Source organism: Portunus trituberculatus, chromosome 16 (genome assembly GCF_017591435.1).
Source record: "Portunus trituberculatus isolate SZX2019 chromosome 16, ASM1759143v1, whole genome shotgun sequence".
Classification (NCBI taxonomy): Eukaryota; Metazoa; Arthropoda; class Malacostraca; order Decapoda; family Portunidae; genus Portunus; species Portunus trituberculatus.
The window spans coordinates 10,820,445-10,830,444 of NC_059270.1; the positions used below are offsets into that span (position 1 = coordinate 10,820,445).

The 10,000-nt window shown below is 35.6% G+C and overlaps 1 protein-coding gene across 2 annotated transcripts in view; it reads right to left on the minus strand.

Moving 5' to 3' along the window:
- LOC123504606 overlaps window positions 1–10,000 on the minus strand; it is a 105,434-nt gene that overhangs the window by 11,557 nt on the left and 83,877 nt on the right. For both annotated transcript variants that reach the window (XM_045255268.1, XM_045255267.1), the window contains exons 11-16: window positions 8,697–8,828; window positions 8,443–8,604; window positions 7,962–8,086; window positions 6,343–6,485; window positions 2,805–2,929; window positions 1–151 (exon numbers count right to left, since the gene is read on the minus strand). The exon at window positions 1–151 is cut by the window's left edge and continues 154 nt beyond it. In XM_045255268.1, the coding sequence (XP_045111203.1) occupies window positions 1–151; window positions 2,805–2,929; window positions 6,343–6,485; window positions 7,962–8,086; window positions 8,443–8,604; window positions 8,697–8,828 (838 nt within the window). The remainder of the gene's footprint in view (window positions 152–2,804; window positions 2,930–6,342; window positions 6,486–7,961; window positions 8,087–8,442; window positions 8,605–8,696; window positions 8,829–10,000) is intronic.

Genomic DNA, 10,000 nt, shown 5'->3' on the forward strand with positions numbered 1-10,000 from the left:
CCTCCCTCGCTCCCCGTCGCCGCCCACTCGTCCTCCCCACCACCACTGCTGCCTTTACTCCTGCTGCTGCTACTGCTGCTGCTGCTGCTGCTCAAGGTGTTGATACTGCTTATGCTATTACCGCTGGTGTGTCCTCCACCAGTGGGCAATCCTGGCGATGGAACAAAACATCTACAACAGTCTTCATATTTACAAAATATTTCTGTTTTTCATTATGTCAGTCTCACAATGGAGTTGTAGGGAAATTTTAAAGTAAAGGAAAAAAAGGAAGATGCTGTCCCGTAAATTTTAAAGGGAGGGAAGAAAGTCTTCAGAATTGAATTACCAAAACTTTGTAGGTTCTGATAGCCCTATTCCAAGAGTACCTTACCCGCAGGAGAGGGAAAAAAGAACACAGTTTTTGTCTCGGAAAAATGGATGAAAGTATGAAATTGAGTTTAATTTTACGATAGGAGAAGATATAACGTTACTAGGTTTATTGCGGAGCTACTAAATCATAAAAAAATTGTAGTCCCATCATATATATATATATATATATATATATATATATATATATATATATATATATATATATATATATATATATATATATATATATATATATATATATATATATATATATATATATATATATATATATATATATTATTTTTTTTTTTTTTAATTGAACTTTAAGAATGACCGAAATTGCAAATATCATTAAAGAAGGGTGAAGAAAATCAGTAAAATAGAAAATATTTCCAAAGTCCTGATTAAAAAGTATCAAACCAAAGACTCAACACACTAAAGAGGGAGACGCATGGCAGCTCTTCTAACGTCGATACAGAAATATACCAAAAATATGTGACATTTTCATAAAGTCAAATTTCAGTTCCCACACTCGACTTGTTCATCATTATCGTCTCAGAACCTGTACGACTTCACCCTCAAGATATCAAAAGTTATAGTGCCATCAAATATACATTTGATTATATCAAGAAAGAAAATCAAATGATAGATTAAATCTTAAACGTTTTTTTCGTATCCCACAAAAAAAAAAAAAAAAAAAAATATATATATATATATATATATATATATATATATATATATATATATATATATATATATATATATATATATATATATATATATATATATATATATATATATATCAGTAGCAGCAGAACAAGTGGCTACCAGTATCCGCCGCATCACCTTTGTTTTAGCAGCATGTGACCAACCCAGCGTTGTGAGAGTATCCACACCATTATCTTGCATACAAAGATCAACATTTACTCTTACATGGCAATTCAAAAAAATATATATGATGACTCCTATACCAGCCAAGGAGTCCATTTCTTTTCACTTTCAAGGGACCGACACCTCAGTGGCCTTTTTTTTTATCATATTTTTTTGTTGACCTTGTCCGGTTGTCCCTCTCACATAAAAAAAGATCACCATTAACTTTCTTTATGTAATGATATTCATTTATACGGATTCTTCCATCAGGCAAAATGAGAATCGTCCTTTATCAGTAATTCCAAAATCAACTTTCATTGCCGAAAACAAAGAATGAGAATGTCTAAACATCAGTGTCATAAGAAGCTAAGAGTAACACAAGTGTTTTGTTAATTTCATGCAGAGTTCCTAAATCTTGATGATTTCAGTACCTATGGAGTCGCTGACTTAAACAGACTTGTAACCAAAGTGTGGAATGCTCCTATAAATTTAGTGCTGTTTATCTACATTCTAGAGAGCATTAACAAAGTTTCTTAGATAAAGATTACCTTTGTCAAAAAAGCATCCATTTGATTCTCTTTTGTGACATTATACCTACATGCATGCAGTTTTTTTTTCAGCACCAACTAAAATATATTTCAGCACTCCAGAAAATGAAACACAAATCTAAAGTAATGAGTTAAAAGTAAGATTCAGCAATCATTTACATGTACACATCGCCAGTGGCGGAGAACCACAGCAGCTGATGAGAGGAAAATGAAAACTGATTGCAGCGTGATTTTTTCACTTCATTTTCCTATTTCATAAATTCAGAAAAAAGTTTATTCTTTCTATTTATTTATTTTCTAATTACTATTATCACAGTACTGATTTTTTTTTATGAGGACAGGAAACAAATTCAGGGGTTCGAAAAGCCCATTAGGATATTAGTCTTCATATATGAGGTATGACGTAATTGTAAATACATGTGAATCTTTGTCATTGCTAATGGATAGTTCATCATGTGATGAAAGATTCCAAGATGATGAGATGATAAACTACAGAAATCACAGATTTATCGTAGTATTAGTTTTTTGTATCAACCACAATGTATCTCATAAATGACAGACCAGGATAACAAATGTCACCTTAACATACGAAACATTTGTTGTGGATGTTAGTCATGAACGCTTCTTAAGTTCCAGAAGAAACCTGGAAAGCGTTTCAGGTTTGCAGAGTGTTGGCGTCCTAGCGTGAATGGTAAGATCTCTTTTGTTTGATAATGAGGTCTCTCTAAGTTATCATTACATAATTAAAAGTTTTCTTTGTGTGTTTTATTATATTCTAGTTTCTTTGCATTGTTAATAGTAACGCTGAATATTAACAATAGCTTAAAACAATGATCATACTCTAAGACACCTCTCTCTCTCTCTCTCTCTCTCTCTCTCTCTCTCTCTCTCTCTCTCTCTCTCTCTCTCTCTCTCTCTCTCTCTCTCTCTCTCTCTCTCTCTCTCTCTCTCTCTCTCTCATTAATTAATTTCTCTTAATTACTTAACACACACACACACACACACACACACACACACACACACACACACACTACTCACCAATGACTGTCTGAGCATTATCGGTGAGCGTGAAGGCTGTGAGCACGACGGGTGGACTCACTCCTTCGTCGCCAGCCGCCCGCACCACCAACACGAACTCCCGCCCTGCCCGCAAACCGCTCACACTGAGGGCAAGGTTCACACAACGACATCACAATTTATTTTCAGAATTATGTTGACAGATAGGAAATTGCTGAAGATGTATTAGTATGTAGATGTTATTTTTTAACGTTGCTTTCTTTTTTTCGTAATTTAATTTTCCATCATTCAAATGTGTCTTACTTCGGAACAACACAGTATACGTTGGTCATGTCCTGCCATATGCCTGTACATTGTTGGTCTCAATAAACAAGTACCACACTGATACATACAAATCTTATGACAAGTGCGTATCCAATATACTTAATACTATTATACACTGTCATTCTCGTAATGATAGTATACTCGCAATCTTCAGACTCTGCCCAGTCATTTTGCCACCTGAAGACACGCAAACACAGTCATATAAGTTTTACCGGATACTCTCATCGTCTAAATGATCTACTAAGTCAGCGTTTCCCAACCTGGGGTGCTAGTACCCCCTGGGAGTGCTCAAATCAATTATTGGGGGTGCTGAGAAGTGATGCACACACTGCACTTTCTTTCATCTTTCTAATAACAAGATATTAGTTAGGGGTACTAGACTATTTAGACATGACAACAGGGGCTACTATGGTCTGAAAATGTTGGGAAACGCTGTACTAAGTAATCCTGTCTTCGAACATTGACTTTGTATTCTTATCAAAGTTTTAAGTGATTTTTAAAAGAAGAAGAATTGAAATAATGAAATCTTGATAATCAAATGTATAAAAAACAAAACAGGCTTACGTAGTCAAAAGAAAGAGTAATTTAACTTTACACTCTACAGAAATGGAAATACATAAGTCAAATATTAAGTAACAGGATCGCCTATTGACGTGAATGTCCTTAAGAGAAAATTATTGGAAGTGTTGACACCAAACATTGCATCACGCAATAATGTTGCATTGCTTTCCTTTCGTTCACATTGCTTCGATAAACAAAACACATGATAGATCTGTGCTGCTACAGAACAATAAGATAATTACATTTTTATAATTCAGTGAGCTACAAATACTTATGATTACCATTAAATAAGTAAAACAACCAACTATTAAGAATCAATAATAAGTTTGACCACATTCTTAAAGAGATAATTTCCCGAGCCTCCTGTCTAGAGCAAGTCACTCCTCAACGTGCGTGCACCATACCGGCTTTTTGGGTGTTACCGTTCATTGTCTACCAGAATGCTACACAATGATACATTTCTACTGTCATTTCAGTTACTGGAGACTGTGGTTTCAGGCTTCTCCTTCCAGGTTTCTCCGAATGCACGTTGCTTTTAGAAAATAGAACTATATGCCCATACTAAGGAACACACTTGAACATTTCTACAATATCAGCAATAACGCAGAAAAATGGAGGTAAAGCTATTCATATTTCATGGTAACAAACTTGGTAAATCGAAACAATTGAATGAGAGAAAAAAATATAAAGGAACTCAGAGTCAGCAGTTCAAGCCTTCAGATCCGTGATGTTTGAGTACTGATAAGGAACACAGTTTCCACTCCATGAAAAGGGGCCGGATTGTAACCAAATCTAAAAATACAGTAAGTAAATAATGCTACGCCCCTCACTTGCATTAGACCAGGCTCTACAAACACAGGGCTGCACCATGCCGCTTACGAAAATTAATAAAAATAATCATAATAGAAAGTAAAAGAAATAATATCAACAACAACGACAACAACAACAACAATAACAATAATAATAATAATAATAATAATAATAATAATAATAATAATAATAATAATAATAATAATAATAATAATAATAATAATAATAAAATAACAATGATAATAATAATAACAATAATTAAGATAATAATAATAATAATAATAATAATAATAATAATAATAATAATAATAATAATAATAATAATATAAATAGCAATAACAATAAAAATAATGATAGTAATATTATTATTATTAATAATAATAATAATAATAATAATAATAATAATAATAATAATAATAATAATAATAATGATAATAATAACAGTAATAATAATAATGATAATATTAATAATAATAATATTTTAATAATAGTAGCAGTAGTAGTAGTAGTAGTAGTAGTAGTAGTAGTAGTAGTAGTAGTAGTAGTAGTAGTAGTAGTAGTAGTAGTAGTAGTAGTAGTAGTAGTAGTAGTAGTAGTAGTAGTATTAATAGTAGGAGTAGCAGTAGTAGCAGTAGCAGTAATATTAATAGTAGTAGTAGTAGTAGTAGTTTTGTTGTTGGTGCTGTTAGTATTAGTAGTAAACTAGTAACACATTCGGTCTTTTTTACATTATCAACTATCATAACCATATCATCATGATGATCATTATCGTCATCATCACTAGTGTTTTCATCATTTAGTAGTTAACTGCTGAATACCTCAGTACGACAATCACCACTACTACTACAAACACCGCCAATGCCACCACTGCCACTGCCACCGAAACCACAACTACCTAACATTCACTGCACCTTACATTATATCGTCTTGTTGTTCACTGGAAGCCTGATGCATTTAATGTTTTTTTCCTCTAATGGACTCAAACAAACTACGAACTATTATGATCACTCTTTTTCTTTTTTTCTTTTTAATGCTATACCATTTACTGGTCGGACAACTCTTTTGATATGTGTGAAAGTGCAGTAATGGTGCAGACACACGCGCTTCTCGTTATGATCCGGTTATGACAATAAATGAATTGAACGTATATTACAAATGTGTGTGTGTGTGTGTGTGTGTGTGTGTGCATTGTTCGCTTTGGTTGTGATAGCTTCCTAGTTTCAATGAATCAGTATTTTTATGGTAATTGGTCTTTTTGACATAAAGGACTTCCACTGGATGAGTCATAACTGGTGGTACACAAACGAAGAATGTATATATATTTTACGACGAATCATGGAACTGAAATGGAGATTTTCTTTGAAGAAAAAAAGAAACATATTGCACCAGTACTTAGTGTAGTTGTATATTAGGTGGTGGGTCATTAAGTTCTTTCTCGTGGGAGACGAAATGCTCAGGATCGATCAATCAACAAGCTTGACTTGAGAAAAAAATATTTTCTTTCCATTGGTAAAAACAACACCACAGAAACTAAAAATCTATTAGAATCATCTCCAGCTTAATGGATTTCAAACAGAGCAATTAATAACCTATTCAATCAAGTCATATATCATTAATCAACACATTTGACTTGATTAAAAGGCAACAGTCAAAAACTAAATTGTACCATGACGTGCAATTCAACATCAGCGTATTTCAAGTTATGCCACTATTTCTGCTGTGAAAACTCCTCTATAAATAACTTTGCATACAAATGTGGCGATATTATCTAATCTTGAACTTGCAACGCGCCACAAGTACACTAAAACTATTAGTAATTAAACAGAAGTTACTCACAACACTAAATCAGTCATGCTTAACTCACAGGAAGACGGGTGAGGAGGAAGTCAGGTTGCGCAGCAGCTTATCCAAAATGGGCGACACACTGGCATGGCCTCCCCTGCCGTTGCCTAGGTCATCATTGTTGTTGTCACCACTAACACTGTTGCTTCTTTCTTCACTGCCTTTCTGTCTCGATAATCGAAAAAAATATATAAAACATTATTCATAATTGGTGGATTAAAATGTTATTATATTATTATCTTGAATTTACTTGACACCATATTTTTTTATGTACTTAGACCAAAGCTTTCTCCCTTAATTGCGATCTTCCTATCTTTTAAAGCACCAGACTTGGCAGCTCCCGAACCCTAGCCAGCGCCACACCTTGAGGTTGTGTCGTGTTCAGGAAGTGGTAATGGTCTCGCCAAGAATTAAATGAATGCTTTTAGCTCCGCGCCACCATCAGTACTATAGATATGTTTCCTGGGAGGGAAGGTCACTGGCAGCCTAGCCTAGGTCATCTAACACAGACCGTTATGGTTGTCGTGGTTGTCTTGGGGGAAGTAATAGTGTTAGAATTTTTCAAAATAAAAATAATGTGTTCCCTGTATCCCATTGCCGGTGCAACCATACCACAGTTGAATCTGTAAAACACCATATATTGTTTTTCATTTGAAAATTAAATTTACTGTAAAGGGAGACACGGATTCAAGTTTGCATATCGTTCTAAGGTAATCAATGTGTAAGAAAGAAGCCACACAGGCGGCAAAAGAAAATATCAACTCTAAACCAATTGTTTTTAATATTGCTATAAGAAGTGTGTGTGTGTGTGTGTGTGTGTGTGTGTGTGTGTGTGTGTGTGTGTGTGTGTGTGTGTGTGTGTGTGTGTGTGTGTGTGTGTGTGTGTGTGTGTGTGTGTGTGTGTACTTATCTCTAGACTAGAGGGACTGGCACGCATAAACCTGACGACTTCTTTCATTAGCAACCTCATTGTGAATTCCACCTCGGCAAAATAGATTGAGTAGAAAAATATGCCGCAGTATTGATTCTTGTCCTTTTATAAATCATATCGATCTGATTGTTCTCTAAGTGGTCCTATGGATGAATTCATATTGATCTTAGCCTTGTTTCATGTACCGTATTGATGTACTGAATATGGTTTCCTGAGTCGACTTTATTTGAAAGTTCAGGCAAAATCTTTCTCTTTTTATTTTTGCATAACTTATTTGCTGATGTCTTCCGCAAGTAAATATGAAACACATGCGTCTCATTTTCCTTTAAACTTGCTGCATTTTCTCCATTAAAGTAGGCTGTATTTCAAAATCTGTCTCATTATTTCTCATTCACAATACATGAAATGCATTTAGCAGTGAAAACATGGCTATGCGTCTTTGCTTTTGTACACATTGTTGTATCATACTTCTCTACACGTATACACACGTTTGTGATTATTGTTATGTATATATGTTTCACTGCATACAAATCACATATTATACTCGTGTATTTACTCTTGTTTTCATATAACGGAAGAAAAAATAAAAAGTGTGACCCTCATGCGACGAATTTTTTAACATGAGAAATTAGGCCTTCGCTCTTTGATTACTTATACGAGTATGATGTTACTTTAATTAATGGATGTCACGTTTAGTAAATGATACTTGCCTGGGTGTATACCAGAAGGGTGTATTGAGTGTTGGTACCCCGCGGCAGCCCAGCCTCACATATCACCCGGTATCCAGACGCTGTGTGGCTGTTGACGCTGCAGTTCCTCACCGGACCCGGCCGACCTGTCACACACAAAACGCCCTTATATGATATGGTTTGCAATAAATGAATTAACAAATAATTAGTAATAAAAATAAACTATGGTGAGAAGGGAAATCTATTTAGTCCCTTAGTTATTGAAGCTATTCCAGTACGTTAAAGTCGACTAGATACTTCTGTTCCTGCGTAAAAATAAATAAATAAATAAATAAATAAATCTTTTCTCTTAGATTAAAGGGAGAAAAACACTTCCCATTTACTATTGAACACTGAAACTTTACACCGTTGAAAAAGAATGGATAAAAACTACTTTTCTTCTAGAAACATTTATCTATATGCACGTCTTCACATCGCACATGCCAGGGTTCAGGAGGCTTACCTTCAGTGTAAACGGTCATTTTGCATGGCGTGATTTGGGTACCGACGTCATTCTGAGCCGAACACAAAACCTCCACACTTTTCTGGTTCACTCCTCTCAAGGTGTAGTGACCCGTCAGCCCCTCCTCGCGCCCCACACTATGCAGCTGTATTGGCGACCTCTCTGGATAGCCCAAATGAAAACATGGTGGTGACATCAGTTTAGTAAGAGGAACAAAAAAAAAAAAGTAGAATTGAGACTCGGTGGAAAATTACCTGAGTCGTTCTTTAGGGCCCAGGTGAAGGTGAGGCTTGTCGGGTAAGCATCTACCTGGCAGGATACAGTGACGGCCCCGCCCGGCGCCACTAAGTAGTGCCGACGCTGCTGCACTGCACACACCGGCGTGACTGAAGACCACAGAAGCCGTGTACGTAAAGGAAGCATGAGATGGAGGTAGATGGAGACCGCAGGCTGAGTAAATTCTAACATGAACTTTTAAATACTGTATTATTTGACTCTCGAAAACAATTCAAACAATATAGTTTTTATCATCACTTCAGACAGCACAGAATGAGTAAGAAATATATCAATATTCTGATATCATTATTAATCTATCAGCAAATACAGAGAGACAAATCTAGTGAACGAGAAACACACACACACACACACACACACACACACACACACACACACACACACACACACACACACACTGTAGACACTGGAGTGTAGTTATGGGCGCACAATGTAGTTTGGCGCCCGTGACCACTTGATTGCTGGTTTTTCACAGGAATGATCGGCTTAGAGAGGTATTTTTGGGTAGGTTACGTTTTGAAAACCCGCCCTTTAGTGAACCGTTACCCTGAGTGTAACGTAAACCCGAGTGTAAGCCCTTCCTAAACTCGGACCGTGGACAGTATTCGAACCAGTGGGCTTGGGGAACCCACATCCCCAAAATACGCAAGGTTCTACTGTATCATGGCTGCCACACACACACACACACACACACACACACACTTGATGTTTACATCTTGCGATAGACTCAGATCTTATCAAGGAAACCTGGTTAAGAGAGAGAGAGAGAGAGAGAGAGAGAGAGAGAGAGAGAGAGAGAGAGAGAGAGAGAGAGAGAGAGAGAGAGAGAGAGAGAGAGAGAGAGAGAGAGAGAGAGAGTTAACATGAGAACAAAGTTACCTCAAGACACCATTTTAAATAGAATTACAAAGCTGATCATAAAACAAATAAATGACGAGGCAGGCGGTGATTGTAATGGCGATGAAAGAAAGCAGTGACAATGGTGAGGAGGTGCAAGATTGAAGTGTCGGTGGCAGATACTGAGAGTGTTGGTGATGGTGGAGATGACGGTGATGATTAGAGTAGAAGTTGAGGGATAATAATGGTAACGATTATAGTGATAATAATAATAATAATAATAATAATAATAATAATAATAATAATAATAATAATAATTACATAATCATCATCAACAACAACAACAACTACAACAACTACTACTACCACTACTACAATAATAAAAGCAATATTAATAATAATCAAAATAATAATTGATTGTAATAAA